General features: G+C 35.8%; 1 protein-coding gene across 12 annotated transcripts in view; it reads right to left on the bottom strand.

Annotated features, from left to right (window-relative positions):
- NBEAL1 (neurobeachin like 1) overlaps positions 1–18,407 on the bottom strand; it is a 172,410-nt gene that overhangs the window by 76,224 nt on the left and 77,779 nt on the right. For all 12 annotated transcript variants that reach the window (XM_086719313.1, XM_086719315.1, XM_086719312.1 and 9 more), the window contains 12 exons: positions 17,375–17,543; positions 16,783–16,916; positions 16,160–16,319; positions 15,948–16,050; positions 15,042–15,198; positions 12,700–12,858; positions 10,818–10,977; positions 7,885–7,973; positions 4,128–4,703; positions 3,605–3,780; positions 2,477–2,630; positions 2,056–2,184 (listed from right to left, as the gene is read on the bottom strand). In XM_086719313.1, coding sequence (XP_086575439.1) covers positions 2,056–2,184; positions 2,477–2,630; positions 3,605–3,780; positions 4,128–4,703; positions 7,885–7,973; positions 10,818–10,977; positions 12,700–12,858; positions 15,042–15,198; positions 15,948–16,050; positions 16,160–16,319; positions 16,783–16,916; positions 17,375–17,543 — 2,166 coding nt within the window. The remainder of the gene's footprint in view (positions 1–2,055; positions 2,185–2,476; positions 2,631–3,604; positions 3,781–4,127; positions 4,704–7,884; positions 7,974–10,817; positions 10,978–12,699; positions 12,859–15,041; positions 15,199–15,947; positions 16,051–16,159; positions 16,320–16,782; positions 16,917–17,374; positions 17,544–18,407) is intronic.

Below are 18,407 nucleotides of genomic sequence, written 5' to 3'. Positions count from 1 at the left end.
AGAGTGTGATTGTTTTTTTAAATACATATATTTTCAAATTACATTTGAATGGATACATAATTCAAGGTTCCACAATCCATGTATCAGCAAGCAAATCTTATTTATTTAGCTTTTCTGTGTTTTCCATGTTTCTACAATGAATATGTTACTTTTATGATTAAGAAAAAAACCCCACTATTTTAAAAAATTTCTTTTGCGATTTTAATTTTATTTTTATTTATAAAAATAGCGCACAACTGGGGGAGGGGAGAGAGGGGGAGAGAGGGAGAGGAGGGGGAGAGAGGGAGAGGAGGGAGGAACGAGAGAGAGAGAGAGAGACAGAGAGAGAGAGAGAGAGAATGAATCTCAAGCAGGCTCCACACTCAGTGCAGAGCCTGATGCAGGGCTTGATCTCATGACCCTGGGATCATTACCTGAGCTGAAATCAAGAGTCAAACACTCAACTGACTGAGCTACCACTCAGGAGCCCTCCAAAAAACCCAATGTTTAAAAAGTTAGTAATATGGGGAAAGGAATTCAATATAATTGTAAGAAAAAAAGAAAATAAAATTATCAAAATATATGATGTTTTCAATCATCTGAAAAAGATAAGTGCATAGAAAAATATTGACAGTTATTTCTTCTTGGGCTATGGGATGATGGATTTATTTTCTTCTCTTTATGTTTTTGTGTATTTTCCATAATGATCATGTTTTACTTTTACAATTAGGAAAAAATATCTATTGAAAATATGGCCTTTTAAAAATATGGCAACCTTATGGAATTTTAACCTCTCCATGTTATCAACATTACAGTAAGTTTATATATATTAGAAACCATCCCCAACCCTACCCCTTTGCCCCAAGTACTTGAAATTCCAAAATCGAAAGGAAATTAAAAGGGCCGGGTAAGTAGTTATGAGATACATGTCATGATTAACTCAACCCAAGTTCTCCAATATAAACCAAAAGTTGACAGACTAAAATTCATGTGCAAATTTTCCAACCTGTAACATTTTTTAAAAGAGTTTTTTCTTGGGGCGCCTGGGTGGCGCAGTCGGTTAAGCGTCCGACTTCAGCCAGGTCACGATCTCGCGGTCCGTGAGTTCGAGCCCCGCGTCGGGCTCTGGGCTGATGGCTCGGAGCCTGGAGCCTGTTTCCGATTCTGTGTCTCCCTCTCTCTCTGCCCCTCCCCCGTTCATGCTCTGTCTCTCTCTGTCCCAAAAATAAATAAATGTTGAAAAAAAAAAAAAAATTTAAAAAAAAAAAAAAGAGTTTTTTCTTAAGTTTATTTATTTTGAGAGAGAGAGAAAGAGAGACAGAGAGAGAGAGAGAGAGAGAGAGAGAGAGAATGAATGGGGGAGGGGCAGAAAGAGAAGGGGAGAGAAAATTATGAGGGCAGAGCTTAACAGAGGATCATGACCTGAGCCAAAACCAAGAGATGGATGCCTAACCAACTGAGCCACCCAGGCACATTCCCCAACCTTTAAAATTTTTAATTAAAGATAGAAATAATAAATATTCCTTGAGTCCATATTTTATTTATCTGTGTTTTGAAAACCTAGCACAATGCTCAAACTTGGTAGGTATTCACAGTAAGCATTTGATTAATTAAAAAATGAGATATAATGTAAAACTGTGGATTAGTAAAGTAACAGAAAAAGATCTGAAAGAAAAAAAAAAACTCACTTTTCCTCAAAATATAAGCCCTAAAGTTCACATGTATGAGTGACAAGTATAAATAGTCTAAGCAGGTTGTGTACTTCCTAGCTACACTACAGATGATATAATACCTCCTAATATAAGCTATGTATAAATCCTTTAAAAGGCAACGTTGAAATTATATTGAATCAGGAAGAAACCATCAATGAGCTGCCTCTGACGCTTCTTTCTGATTAACAAAACTGAAACATATATGCTTTTGGAACTAATAAAAAAATTAAAATGCTGAAAATTATTACCATTTAATATTAAATTATTAAATATTAATATATTAAATATTATCATTTAGTTATTACACAAATAATTCCTATACTGCATACAAAGTACAAAAAATAATGCAAATGAATTGACAAACCTGCACATTACCCATTCCAATGAATCCTAGAAGTAACTGGATTTGAACTTGAGAAAGTTGTGCCAATACTGAACTTTCAGAATACCAAACTGACAGACCATCGAAGAGCAGCATCAGATCCTCTAAAAGCTATCACAAGAGAAAAATTAAGAAATAAAAACATTCCATCTTAGAATCAACTGATGAGTTCTCCCCAACAGTAATACACATTATAAGTGTTTTCAAAACTAGTTTAATGTACAAATGGAAAAAGCCAAGAGAATTATCTTAGTAATAGCTAATGAAATTGGTTAACTGTTTATCCATGTTTGTTAAATCCAATTAAATTTTAATGCTCCAAAAAGGGGGTACAAAAGTTTTTTTCCTTGAATAAAGTGCTTGACTACAGAAAGTAATTTCAAAGTGTTATTTATTGCTGTACCTTTTCAGTCCACATGTTTGAATTAACAAGCCCCTCTGACTGCAGAAAGTCCTGTATGATCAGGATGAGCCGCAAGGCATTTTCAGCAGTTACTGGATTCGTGTTTGATTCTCTGTTTTCCATGACTGCCCATTCTAACATCTTCTGTAGCAAACTAAGTGCAAAACAAATCCTCTTAAAACCATTTTCAGCTTAGAAAAATAGTAAAATATGAAAAAAGTCAATTATTTGTTAATATGACTGTATTCCTAAAGATACAGTATCACAGGCAGGGATCCAAGGACATTGTAGATGGTATCTAATAACAATGAAGCAACTTTTTAATCTCTGAAGTATCTACCCTCAATAAGTATAATACAAAGGCAAAGTAAAAGTTATCTGTTCTACTTGACTATAAAAAAGCTATTAAAATATTTCAAATTCCAGTTTCTATAAGATAACTAAAAGTTTCTTTAAAGCTCTAAATTGGGAAGGCAAGGGGCGCCTGGGTGGCGCAGTCGGTTAAGCGTCCGACTTCAGCCAGGTCACGATCTCGCGGTCCGTGAGTTCGAGCCCCGCGTCAGGCTCTGGGCTGATGGCTCGGAGCCTGGAGCCTGTTTCCGATTCTGTGTCTCCCTCTCTCTCTGCCCCTCCCCCGTTCATGCTCTGTCTCTCTCTGTCCCAAAAATAAATAAAAAAATAAATAAATAAATAAATAAATAAATTGGGAAGGCAAGAAATGGCTTATTATGTCTTGCAGCGGGTCTAGCCCTGCAGAGAACTCTAAATGCTTTAGAGAAGTAATATCTATGAAAACACTATTTGCTTCCTTTAGCATGGAAATCCTCAAATTTGGACAGACTATAGAACACAATGCACTGAGTGCTTAGATATTATCAAAACTATTTTAAACAATAAGGAATATGTAATCCCTTAAACCCAAACTAAAGTTTTAAAGTTGGAATTACTTTTGGACTTCTCTCTAGATTCCACTAAAATGGCAACAGAGAGGAAAAGGAGCTGAGTACAAAGTTTCTCCTTTTCTCTCACTACACCTACTGAATCCTGAATAAATGTTCAATAAATAATATTATCTTAGACTCCAGACCACTCCAAAAGGAGAGGGTAAATCACCAAATAAATGCTTACATTAATTTTATTTCATCTGATGGTCGAAGTAGTTCACTGGATATTCCTGGTTTAGTTAGTGCTGAAAACACTTGTCCTCGTTCAATCCAAGTATTATTGTCTGACTTTTCTAGTCCCTTACACATTACATAGTTCAAAATATTTGTCAGTAATTGAAGAAGCTCCTCCTCACATCTCTGTAAAAAAAGATAAAGTAATATTAAATTATTGGAAGGAGGAAGTATTAAAAGCACATTAAAAGAACCATCCTATATAGTGACTGTAATTATTTAACATATTTTTAATGTGTCTTATGAACCAGGAACTTTGCTAGGTAGGCCCTAGCAATACAAGGATGAATACAACACCGGTTTTGCTCTCAAGACACAATTTAGTGACTTCTAGGCTTCCAAAATCTTATATCTTGAGACTTAGAACATGAGTATAATATGAAATTGTTAACAATCACACAATTCTAAGGACTAGAAATATATCATAGATGCATGAAAATAAAAACAGCTTTTGGACAAATAAGGAATTTTACCTCTTGGCTTTCAAGTAACGACAAGTCATCACTAAACCCCATATCATTTGTGATGCTGCTCTCTTTGTCAGATGGCACAGAAAATGATTTAGTAGATTCTATTGGGGATGGTGTACTAGGCAAGCTGTCTGGCATGTGACTTCCACTGTCGCTCAGTTCACACGAGTCTATTCCACTGAAATCTAAACTCAAATGTGAAGGATTATTATTCCAGAATTCTTCTTGATTCTCTGATTTGAAAGTTAATTCTCCCACAGAACTATCTTCTTGAAATAATGGTGTGTTTGAGTCTAGAGAGTGTCTATCCTCTAAACTCCACTGATCGGAAGACACATTAGCTGAGCCAAAAGAGTTGATTTTTTCCTCATCAGTCTTTTCGTCGAAGTTCCTCTTAAGATCTTCACCTACCACATTTTTATCATTGTCTTTCATTGAAAGAGCTCTACTGTGCTTATGAAGAGTATTTCCATTTTCAAAATTTGTTTTTAAAAAGAGCCTAACCAAAGTGTCTTGCCAACCCACTTGTTGAGATATTTGATGTGCTGCATCTGGCTGGGACTGCAAAATCTGTAAAATCTGTGAAGAGATTAAGAATACAAAACTCGTCAAAAAGTACACAGTACTTCACATCAAAACCAGTTTCTTCCCAGTTATTTTAATGACAAAGTAATTTAATGAGAAACTGTGGGAAGATACACTTTCAAAAGATTATGTTCTTAACTGGATTACAAATTATCTGGAGGGCACACACTGTGTTTTTTTTAATTTTTTTTTTTTTCAACGTTTATTTATTTTTGGGACAGAGAGAGACAGAGCATGAACGGGGGAGGGGCAGAGAGAGAGGGAGACACAGAATCGGAAACAGGCTCCAGGCTCTGAGCCATCAGCCCAGAGCCCGACGCGGGGCTCGAACTCACAGACTGCGAGATCGTGACCTGGCTGAAGTCGGACGCTTAACCGACTGCGCCACCCAGGCGCCCCTGTGTTTTTAACTAATCTGCATATTACTCATTGTACAGAGTACTTAAACATTTGCTGAAAGATAAAAAAGAAAAAAAATAAAATGATCCTCCACATGTCAACACTCATGTTATTAATTTAATTTGGTCAGAGAGAAAATATACATAGAATGAAGGTACATATAAAATGTAATAAAGTTATATCCTCTCAACTAAATACCTTCCATGAGCCTACTACATTTCTTTAGCAAATACTGAATATCTACTATGTACCAGGCCCTGTTCTGGCTCTAAGGTTAGCAGAGTAAATATGACACACAAATACTTCAATAGAACCTAGATATCCCAAGAATGTTTCCCCATCTCATTTTGTTTTTATGGGCAAAGTAAATGGCTACTTTTGCAAAAACTCCTTTTTTCCCATTAATTCTATCTTGAATAACGAACAAAATAAAAACTATTTTCTTTATTTATTTGAAAGAGAGAGAACGCAAGCAGGGGGGAAAGGAAGAGGGAGGAAAAGAGAGAGAGGGAGAGAGGGAGGGAGGGAGGGAGGGAAGGAGAAAGAGAGAGAGAGAGAGAAAAAGAGAGAGAGAGAATCTTAAGCAGTCTCCACACTTAGCATGGAGTCCAAAATGGGGCTTGATTCCACAACTCTGGGATCATGACATGAGCCGAAATCAAGAGTCAGACACTCAACCAACTGAGCCACCCAGGCACCAAAGAAACTATATTTTAATTTGAAAACACTAACTCCAATAAAATGGATACTGCTATTTAGCTGGAAATAGAAACTGAAATTAAAGAATACACACAGAAATGTCAATGAGTATAATCTCTACTATCCAACTCATTTCCCATTTTTGGATTAAAACAGGTTCTCAAACACTGTCAGGTATTCAGTTAAGACCCTTAAGACATTTTTATCACAAAGACAATAAACTTCTATGTAGATGAAAAGAAATTTTGCTCCCAGTATTTAGAAAATCTCTTTTATCGGGGCGCCTGGGTGGCGCAGTCGGTTAAGCGTCCGACTTCAGCCAGGTCACGATCTCGCGGTCCGTGAGTTCGAGCCCCGCGTCAGGCTCTGGGCTGATGGCTCGGAGCCTGGAGCCTGTTTCTGATTCTGTGTCTCCCTCTCTCTCTGCCCCTCCCCCATTCATGCTCTGCCTCTCTCTGTTCCAAAAATAAATAAAAACGTTGAAAAAAAAAAATTAAAAAAAAAAAGAAAATCTCTTTTATCTCTGACAAGTTTCATAGGAGATGAATAATACTGATAGGGACTTTAATATCAATGGCTCTAATGCATGCTGATGCTAATATAGAAAGCAATTAGTCACAATGATGTGATGTTTTCCTTTCCTTCGTTGTGATAGGTGAGCTACCACTATTCTAGTGATAGAAAATACCATTTTTTCCCCACAGCAAAGAAATTTTCGTGATTTCATAATTTTAAAATTTCCATAAGGGGCGCCTGAGTGGCTCAGTTGGTTAAGTGTCCGACTCTTGATTTCAGGTCAGGTCACGACCTCACAGTTTGTGGGTTTGAGCCCCCCATCAGGCTCTGCACTAAAAGTATGGAGCCTACTTGGGATTCTCTCTCTCCCTCTCTCTCTCTGCCCCTCCTCCTTCACTGTCTCTCTCAAAAATAAACTTAAAATAAAATATCCATAAAATTACTTATTTTATGTTCATTTTATATACATGTAATGGATAAAAACTAGGCTGCACCAAAAGTTGTTTTCAAACTGAAAGGAAAGGATCAATCTATATGGCCTGCTTCAAGGACAATATGGTAAAATCCATCAAAATGCAAAATGTGAGTACCTTCTGAGACAGCAATTCCATTTCATGGATTAGGTCCTACAGATATATTACCAAAAACAGGTAAAAGTATATGTAAAAAAGTGTTCTTAACAGAAGTTTATTAACATATAAATGTAGGAGACAATCTAAATGTCCATGTACAGGGAACCAGGTAATACTTCATACAATAGTCATAGAATGAAAAACTCTATGAGGCCAGTAAAGAGAAAGATACATATACAGACTTATAATGGAAAAATACTGTAACATAACTAAGAAGTAAAATTAAAAAGAAAAACAAGAAAATAAATCAAATAGTGGTCAGAGGTTAACAGCAGGGAAGACAGAAAGTTATAATTAGGAAGAAGCACACAGGATAACTAGTTCTTGACTTAGTTAAAAGTTAAAGGAGTACATTCTCCTTGCTAAGTCACTCTTGCTTTTCCACGAAGTTCAAAAGATTAACTCTAAAATATGGTATATGAATTAGAAATGGTTTTTATCTTTGAAAGTTCTTGACAAACTATTCTCTTGTAATAAATCTTTTACTGGGGCAAGGGCATATTTCCAGGTGACTACATGAGGCTAAGAAGAAGCACATTTTTGTGGTTACATGAAGTTAATTCACCTCAAAAAAGGAAACTATTTAAAAATCGTGCCATTTATAAAATAACAGATATTAAAACTTATACCTGGTATAAAATACTCAATATATAAGCTATTCACAGTATGACAATATTGTTACTTCTAAAGTGTATTTCAATTTTTTTAACATTTACTTTTGAGAGAGAGAGAGAGTGCGAGTGGGGGAGAGGCAGAGAGAGAGGGAGAAAGAAACTGAAGCAGGCTCCAGGCTCCAAGCTGTCAGCACAGAGCCCGACATGGGGCTTAAACTCATGCACCACGAGATCATAACCTGAGATGAAGTCAGACGCTTAACCAACTGAGCCACCCAGGCACCCCTTTAAAGTATATTTTAAAAGTTCACTAACCTTTCTGCAGATAACCACCCTGACATTTATATGTGTCCTGTGAGATATATATACCATGGACAACAGATCTTTGAAATTAATAGCAGGATCTACAGTGGGGAAAAAACAAAAAGTTAAAATTAAATTCCAGAGATAGCCAAAAAACTATGAGTGATGGTTAATGAAATAACTGTTTTCATTTTTATTTTATTTTTCTTGCTGTCAACAATTCACAGCCTTTGGTTTTTTCTAGCTTTGCTAAGATATAATTGACATAAAACTGCATAAATTTAAGGTGTAAAACATGATGATCTGATATTCGTATATATTGTAAAATAATTACCACAATAAGATTAATTAACATCCATCACCTCACATAGTTACCATTTTCCTATCATGGTGGTAACTTTTAAGATCTGCTCTTAGCAATTTCAAGTCCATAATACAGCATTGTTAACTATAGTCACCATGCTGCACATCAGATCCCAGAACTTATTCATCTTATAACTGGAAGCGTGTACCCTTTGACCACCTCATTCATTTGCCCCACCTCCCACCCCACCCCAGCAACTAGCAATCTGTTCTCTGTTTCTAGGAGTTTGGTTTTTTTTAATTTCTCAACATACGTGAGACCGTACAGTATTCGTCCTTCTCTGACTTAATTTCACTTAACATAATAATGTCTTGCAGGTTAATGTGTTACAAATGGCAGGATTTCCTTCTTTGTTGTGGCTGAATAATATTCTTTTATATATACATATACACACACACATAACACATTCTTTATCCACTTATCCATCAGCAGACGCTTACGCTATTTCCATGTCTTAGCCATTATAAACGATGCTACAATGAACATGCAGATAATTCTTTGAGATAGTGATTTCATTTTCTTTGGATATATACCCAGAAGATGGATTGCTAGATCATATGATAGTTCTATTTTTAATGTTTGGAGGAACCTCCATACTGTTTTCTATAATGGCTGCACTAATTTGCATTCCCAGCATCAATGGACAAGGGTTCCCCTTTCTCCATAACTTCACCAGCACTTGTTATCTTTTGTCTTTTTGATAATAGCCATCTTAACATGTAAGACCTGCTATCTCCTTCTGGTTCTGATTTACATTTCCCTTATGATTAAAGATGTGGAGCACCTTGTCATCTACCTGCTGGCTACTTGTATGTCTTCTATGCAAAAACTGTCTATTCAGGGGGCAGCTGGGTGGCTCAGTCATGATCAAACAGCTCGTGGGATCGAGCCCCCCTCAGGCTCTGCGCTGTTGGCGTGGATCCTGCTTGGGATTCTCTCTCTCCCTCTCTCTCTGCCCCTCCCTGCTTGTGCTCTCTCTCTCTCTCAAAATAAATAAATAAAACTTAAAATAAGTCTCATCGGGTCCTTTGCTCATTTTTTTAACATTTTTTTATTTTTTGAGAGAGCGTGCACATGTGCATGTGCACGCAAGTGAGGGAAAGACAGAAAGGGAGGGAGAGAGACTCCCAAGTAGACTCTGAGCTGTCAATGCAGAGCCCAGCGTGGGGCTGGATCCCACAAACCATGAGAGTGTGACCTGAGCAGAAACTGAGTCAGATGTTCAACCGAGTGAGCCACCCAGGCACCCCCTTTTGCTCATTTTTAACTGGATTTTTTTTTGCTATTATATTATATGATTTCCTTATGTATTTTAGATATTAACCTCCTCTCAGATATTTGAGTCACAAGTATTTTCTCCCACCCTGTAGACTGCCTTTTCATTTTGTTGGTGGTTTTTCTCACTGTGCAGAAGCTTTTTAGTTTGATGTTGCCTCACTTGTTTATTTTGCTTTTGTTGCTAGTGCTTTTGGGGTCATATCCAAAAAGTCATTGCCAAGACAAATGTCAAGGAGCTTTTCCTTATGTTTTCTTCTAGGAGTTATATGGTTCAGGGTTTACATTTAAATCTTTAATCCATTTCAAGTTAATTTTTGTGAGTAGTGTGAGATAGGGGTCCATTTTCATTCTTTTGCATATGAATATCCAGTTTCCCAACACCATTCATTGAATAGACTATTTTTCCTCCACTGAGTATTCTTGGATCTCTTGTCAAATATTAGTTGACCAGATATACATTGTTTTATTTCTGGGCTCTCAATTCTGTTCCAATGGTGTATGTATGTTTCAATTACTCTAACAGTTTGAAATCAAGAACCATGATGCCTCCAGCTGCATTCTTTTTGAAGTTCTCTCTCAAAGAATGAACTGGGGGTAACAGTTACATAAATGCTGAAATAACTCTCATTTAAAACAAGGATTATACATATGTTTAAATCTTGCAAAGAAAATAGATTTAGAATGTTTGACATTCTCCTGAGTAAGCCTAACTGTTCTTTTCTTTTATTGCCTGAAAATACTATCCATACTGTTATAATATCCATATTATTTATCTTTTTATGTACATATCTTATATCTTATGTACTTGTCTTATCAATGAGAAGGTAAACCAATCAAAGCGAAGAACCTTATCTTATACCTTTTAAACCCCCAGCATCTGACATAAACACTATAGTTTGTCCTAAGTACTAAAAAAGTTTTATTAAAAAAAATGAGAAGCAAAAAAGAATATCTGAAATTAAGGATTTACGCTCCCTAAAGGAAAAGATAAAATGTTTTGTATGTATTTTCTCTAGCATCTTTTCCTTATAGAGAACTCAATTATTTACTAATCAATCAGTAAATTTCTACTGAAGGCCTATGGCACTATGCTATGCCCTGGGGAGATAATAACAAAAAAGATAGATAAAAAATAGTACCTAATGAAGCCCTGCTGAATCAAATAACAGGTAATTTAAAAAGTAACCTGAGGAAGGAAGGGAAAAAAAAAACCTTCAAGAAAAAAACTGAGAATATCAAATACAATTATGCTACTATGAAGAACATTTCTTAAATATATCAGTATTATCAGCCTTAGTCATACCTGTATTTATAATTTGATTGGTGAGGCTTTTAATGAGATTGGCATTAACGGGTGCTTCATTAAGAAGAAGTCCCAATCCTGAATAGCCAACTTCTCTGAGCCGAATGCGCTGTTTACTTCGTTCATAAACATTCGTGCATTTCAACATTTGTTCCATAACCTGGTTACAACAGTAATATATTTTTCTCAACACAGAGAACTAAGGACAGTCTGTCACTATTTAAAATAATTTAAAATTTCCTTTTTAATGGCTAAGGCTTAGATGGAAACAAACCCTACAGCCTCCAAGAAGAACAAAGATATGTTACGAAAGAAGAAAAAGATACTTCTAGATCAATCTCATAATTTGTATAACACTTATGTAACAGTTATCAAAATAATTTTCGAGAACAAGGAAACATTTTGTAAAGGAAAACAACCATATACTAAAATGGGAGAATGAATTAATAATCCCATACCTCTTGCAGTGAGATCGACATTTAAATTTTTTTTTTTTTTCAACGTTTATTTATTTTTGGGACAGAGAGAGACAGAGCATGAACGGGGGAGGGGCAGAGAGAGAGGGAGACACAGAATCTGAAACAGGCTCCAGGCTCTGAGCCATCAGCCCAGAGCCCGACGCGGGGCTCGAACTCACAGAGTGCGAGATCGTGACCTGGCTGAAGTCGGACGCTTAACCGACTGCGCCACCCAGGCGCCCCGAGATCGACATTTAAAAGTGAAACACTGAAACCCTAGGTACAGGGTAATTTTGGCAGAGTATCATGAACAATCCATATAAGGTCATTTTTGGAGAAATAACATTTAATCTCCATAAAGGAAAGCTTATTTGGGCAGATGCTTTGAAGAACAGCCATGGGGGGCACCATAATTGATACTCAAGAGAGCCTATGCCAGATCATTTTTATTACACCCTTGTTTTCCAAAGTTTCGGGATTCCAAACACAGTCAATCCAAACTTGACCCCATAAGTAGACTTTATAACATAACACTAATGATATAAGAGGAAACAACTGCCACAAGCAATTAGGCATAATGAGTAGAATAAATCATGAAAAGTAGAAATAGGACCAGTTCCTCTATTTTTTAACAAAAAAGGTTAAGTGGGTAGCTTCAACCGAAGCTCAAACTGACTACTTTGGATAGCTTAACAAAATATTCAATATCTTCTGACAAGTTACCAACCTCTCTGGCCTCAGTTTCTTTATCTGTAAAATGGGAATAATAATATTCACTTCATAAGGTTTTTGCAAGGACTAAGATAGCTAATATATGAAGAATATATTACTACCTGACAAATAGTGGTGCTACATAAAGTCAGTTATTACTATTAACTGCTAAAATGTCTGACCTGCCATGAAGACCCATGGTAAGTCAAGAGACAGAACCAAACGAGTGAAAGGGAGTGGGAGGTATAGGCTTCCAGTTAGCTCACAGGAATAAAAGGTACAGCACAGGGAATATAGCCAATGGCATTGTAATACGTTATATACTGACAAATGGCAGCTAGACTTGAGGTGAGCAAAGCATAATGTATAAACATGTAGAATCACTACGTTGTATGCTTAAAACTATTATAATACTGTGTCAATTATGCTGAAAAAAAATGTTTTTAAAGAAGGCAAAAAACGGATGATAAGTTTTATACAGAGAATGATATAACCAAGTGGATTTTCCACTGAAATAATTGATCAGATATCCATACAGTTTTTAAATATTCAAACAATAAAAACACAAAAAACATGTATCAAAACAAACTGAACAGTTTAAAATTAGATAGAAGTAGGTATGAAAAAAGAATTTACATTCATAAAATGAATATTTACAATTCATATACTCACAAATATCCCCAAATATAAAGATGTTTAAGAAATGTTTATACCTTAAAAATGATTTCTCTTAGTCTGTCAGAGTACTTCTGATTTAAGAGCAAGGCATAAAGTATGTCAGCATTTCCTGGTTCAAACAGCAGTAAGAAAAGCTGACCTCTAGTTGGGCTGGTACGCAGGAGACTGAAGAGCATATCCAAAATTCCAAAGAGCTTTCAAAATTAAACAGCACAAAACAAACAACCACATTCATACATGGAAGCACAAATACAGTCATAAACCACAGTTATTTATCTAAATCATATATACCCTAACGTTGTAGCTTAACTGGACTATCTGATGTCTTATGAAATAGCCCTGCCTCCTACCTCCATTATGCTTTTGGCTTGTTTCCTTTTGTGTAATCCTCTCAACCCACATATTCACCTGCTGAATATACCTATAGTGCTATAACCACATGAAAAGCCATGTCTTCCATAAAGCCTTTCCTGGTCTCCTCAACATGCAATATTCTCTTATGCAAACCTCATAGGACTTTGTATCTCTCTTACAAATATTATTATATTCTTTTTTTGTTTGTTTCAAGATTATTTATAAAGCTCTCTTACCTACCCTTGCCTCCATTAGGCTAAAAGAGTGATATAACTCATTATTATATACCTATAATATCTTACTATGATTCTGTGTAAGTAAGCTTTCAGTAAATAACTCTTTGACTAAATTGACCAAGAAAACACCATTGGCAATGAATCACAGCAGGTGGCAATACAGCTATTATGAAATAAGGTAACTATTATTACTCTAAATAAAAACAAGCTTCTGAAGTAGTCTAACCTTACAGAGAAACAGCATAAGTTAACTCATCTATATAATATTAATGATGAAGTCCTGTAAGCACTGAGTACACAAAGAATACTTCATCGAAAAGCACAAAATATTTGAGTCAATATAAATTAAGGCTGCTCAAGTTTGGTGTTGAGAAAGAGCACAGAAATAGCAGTAAATATACTTGGGTTCTATTCCTAGGTTTGTCAGCTGTATGACTTTTTAAGTCACCTAATCTTTCTGAATATATACTTCCAAATGTGCAAATGGGAAGGTTACTTCCTGGTCCATATATTTAAAAAAATTTTTTGGGGGCGCCTGGGTGGCGCAGTCGGTTGGGCGTCCGACTTCAGCCAGGTCACGATCTTGCGGTCCGTGAGTTCGAGCCCCGCGTCGGGCTCTGGGCTGATGGCTCAGAGCCTGGAGCCTGTTTCTGATTCTGTGTCTCCCTCTCTCTCTGCCCCTCCCCCGTTCATGCTCTGTCTCTCTCTGTCCCAAAAAAAATAAATAAACGTTAAAAAAAAAAAAAATTTTTTTTATGTTTTTTAAATTTATTTTTGAGAACGAGACAAAGCACAAGCAGGAGAAGGGGGGAGAGAGGGAGAGAGAGAGAGAGAGAGAGAGAGAGAGAGAGAGAGACACAGAATCCAAAACAGGCTCCAGGGCTCCAATCTGTCAACACAGAGCCTGACACAGAGCTTGAACTCACAGACTGTGAGATCATGACCTGAGCCGAAGTTGGATGCTTAACCAACTGAGCCACCCAGGCGCTCCCTTGTCTGTATATTTTATATCAGTGGTTTGCAAATTTTACCATGTGCCACAATCACCTAGAAGACTTGGTTCAGCAGTTTTGCATTTCTAACAAGTTCCCAGGTAATTATGGTCAGGAACCATACACTGAGAACCACTGTCTTACAGAGTAGTTCTGAGGTATAAATGAAATGAATAATGTATATATAAAAGTACCTAAAAATAGAAATATAATTTACTCTTTATGCAAGATTTTTATAAACCTATGTTAAATTCATGTTAGAAATCTGTCCAGTATCTTTGATAACAGGTAAACGTATATTATGTGGCCTATAAAAATAGTCTTCAGAAGTGCCAAAGCAACTACTTCCAGATACTACTTTCTAGCTACTTAAAATATTTTATTACATTACCAACTACTTTATTAAACTTATAGTTAGGAGATAAAATTTACTTCTTCAACTGCATAATATTGTATTATATCTAATAAACATTTTACTCTTAAAGTATGTTTAAAAAAATTTTTTAATGTTTTTATTTATTTTTGAACAGAGAAAGACAGAGCATGAGCAGGGGAGGGGCAGAGAGAAGGAGACACAGAATCCAAAGCAGGCTCCAGGCTCTGAGCTGTCAGCACAGAGCCTGACACGGGGCTCAAACTCACAGAGTGTGAGATCATGACCTGAGCTGAAGTCAGACGCTTAACCGACTGAGCCACCCAGGTGCCCCTAACATATGTTTAATATATATGTAATTTTAAAAGAAGATGATGTAGCAACTTAAGTGTGGGGGGAAAAAGTTATCTGGAGCATGATACCTGTTCTTCTTCATTGATAGCAGCTATGTAACCCATAATACTTTGTATCTCTTCATGAGTTCCACCTTTGCACAGAAAATATTTAATTAGTCCATACAAAGAAGTCCTTATTGTTCGAATGTCATCTACAGACAGCTCACTGTATTTACAATCACTCCTGGAAAAGAAAGTAAAATGCGAGAATTGAAATTTAAAATTTTTATAGTTTAGTGCTTTTTTATACACAAGAATTCATAGTATAAAAAAAGATGTGTCCATGTCTCATGGTATCTGTTTTTTCTTTTTAAGGAAAACCTTTTAAAGCTAGGAGTTGCAATGACAAAGATAAAAATAGTTAAAACAGCTTCTTTTATTTATTTACTTACTTACTTATTTATATTTTAGAGACAAAGCACACATGAGCAGGGGAGAGGGAGAGAGAGAGAATCTCAAGCAGGCTCCACACTCAGTGGAGCCTCATGTGGGGAGCAATCCTATGACCCTGGGATCATGACCTGAGCCAAAATCAAGTCAGACGCTCAACCGACTGAGCCACTCAGAGGCCCCTAAATAGTTTATATATATTTAAACAATACTAAGGAGAAGACACAGTTGTAAGTGCTTTACACATTCTTAATTCTTTAGTTTAATCCTCAAAACAACCATAGGGTGTCACAGGTTTATTATCTCCTTGTCACAGACACAACTTAAGCACAGAAATTTGAGTAAGTTACCTACAGCCAGTTGATGAAACATAAGATTCAAACCCAATATATGTGATATTGTTCATCATTTTAACCTCCACATTTTCCTGTATCTCTGAAGTTAAAGGATATTAGAATTTCTGGAAAATAAATAATCTAGAAATTCCAACCCAGTGGCAGGCAGAAAACAGTATCGAACTGAGAAGGAACAAGGACATCATACCCATAATAAATCCTAAGTGTATCTAGGAGAAACTGCACACCGTACTTCTTTCGGAAAACTCTCCTGCTGTCTTTGATGATGGTGGAAAGATACTGTATATGACCTAAAATACAAAGTTCGCTCTTAAATGATATGCCTAAAATAAAATCCCACAAATAGTTATAAATTTCTAAAACAATTGTAAAATTTGATCCAACAGCCTGCTCTCTCACCAATTCGGAAGGGAAAATCTCCACGGTTCCAAATACGAAAGTCAAAGAGTAAATACTGATACATTTGTTGCAGGAGCTGCATATTTTTCTCTAATGATACCTGTTCAATTAGTAACTGAATTGCCATCAATACATTAACATCCATCAAGGCACTTGGCACCTGAAATCCAAACAGATGAGGGCTCTGTAAATTTCAGCTTAATTATCATTAAGCTACATTTAAATTACAAATGATTAATTCAGAATATCTACTAAGTATGAAAATCTCTGTTACAAAAATATAAACAACTTAAACTTTAATTTTTCCAATGTCTGCCAGAACATATTTTCCTAATGTCATATTCCTAAAATCATATTTAACAAAGATCCCAAATACCAATGTTAACAAAGCCCTATATATAAAAATTATACACTATTATGTAAGATTACTAATTCTTGTAAAAATGTGATTAAGAGTAGGATAAAATACCTGCTTGTGAAATAAAATTACATCCACTAATATAAATGAAGCCATAGTAGTGTAATTTAAAATAATATTTACCTAGTAGGAAAAAAAACCCTAAAGACAAACTGCTAATTACAATCATTAGCCACATCTGCAAATTTGTTAAATTTGTGCTCACCTTCTGAAGTAAGGCACCAAGAGTGGCAACTCCATGGGAGTGAATAAGATTGTCCTGGTTGATGGGATGTCTTTGAATAAAGTGTTTCACAATCAAGATAAATGTTGCAATTAGATTTCTCTCTAATCTTGACTCTGAGGAATTGTGAACATGTCATTAATGATCATATTACTCTAAATAATTTTTATAACACATTTTCTATATCATAATGCAAATAGTAACAAACAAGAATTTGGTTGAGCAATTTGCCTCCAAAGGTCATTTGCAGAATGCAAATATCAGAGAAAGCAGCAACTGCATATTGTATACTTGCATGCACATGGAAACATTTTTTTCTACCATAAGTTTAGCAATGCTGTTATATTTCCATTAACAGGAGAAACTGAGGACAATCAAGAGTAAAACGAACATCTTAATTTTTTTGACTAAAGTATTAATGAATTTTTTGAATTACATTAGTAAAATTAGGGATGGGCTGCTTCAGCTACAAATGGTTAAATTTCTTCCTAAGGGTGGCAAGACATTTTAACCTATTTTTCAATTAATTCTCAAATTTCTCAATGACTATTGTGTGTTAATTTCATCTTAATACCTGAAGCCTTTGTGGAGGTCAATACCACCCAATCTCCTTCTACAGGTGTTACCAATTCAGAAACTGTACTTTCATTCATTCCTTCAGAAATCTGTCCTTCACCAAAGTGGCTGATTTGTTCCAACAGAGGAAACAGTACATTTAATCCACCTATACAATTTATGATGTCCTAAAAAGAAAATTACAATCTTTTAATCTTATAAAACAAGAGCAATTTTGTCATTTAACACCCACACAGCATGTGTGACATTAAAAATGTGCTGAACTTTCAGGCAATGTACAAGATAGCCTTAAGCTAAAGGAACCTTAATTCAGGGAAATGCTTTGAAGAGTAGCCACAGGGTGGGAAGGTGCACAGGGTGGGGGACACCTGGATGGCTCAGTAGGTTAAGCGTCCCGCTCTTGATCTCAGCTCAAGTCTTGATTCAGGATTGTGAGTTCAAGACCCATGTTGGGCTCCATGCTGGGCATGAAGCTTACTTAAAAAAAAAAAAAAAATGTAGCTAGGGGGATTCACCATAATTAATACTCAAGAAACACTATGACAGACCATTTTTATCACACCTTTGTTTTCCAAAGTTTAGGGATTCCAAACACAAGCAATCCAAACTTGACCCCATAAGTAGACTTTATAATGTAACACTAATGATATGAGGAAACAACTGTCATAAGGCAATTAAGTATAATAAACAAAATAAATTAAGAAAAAAATCATTTGGTGGTAGAAATATGACTGACTCCTCTACTTTTAGTTAACAAAGAAGTTGAAGTGGGTGCCTCTGAATGTCAAAATGACTATTTTGAATAGCTTAACAAAATACAGTCCATATTCTTTGACAAGTTAGTAATCTCTCTGGCCTCAGTTCCTTCATCTGTAAAATGAGGATAATAATTCCCACTTTGTAAAGTTGTTACCAGGATTAAGTAAGCTAATAAATGAAAATGAACTGGTACTACCCACCCAAGGTTAGCCATTATTAAGTGCTAAAATATTCTGATCTGCCATCTAGAAAGTTTCATTCTTTACACAACC

Source organism: Puma concolor, chromosome C1, assembly GCF_028749965.1.
Source record: "Puma concolor isolate L17-30 chromosome C1, mPumCon1.1.hap2, whole genome shotgun sequence".
Lineage (NCBI taxonomy): Eukaryota > Metazoa > Chordata > Mammalia > Carnivora > Felidae > Puma > Puma concolor.
Note: the sequence above shows the minus strand (reverse complement) of the source record. Positions and strands in the feature narration are given on the sequence as shown.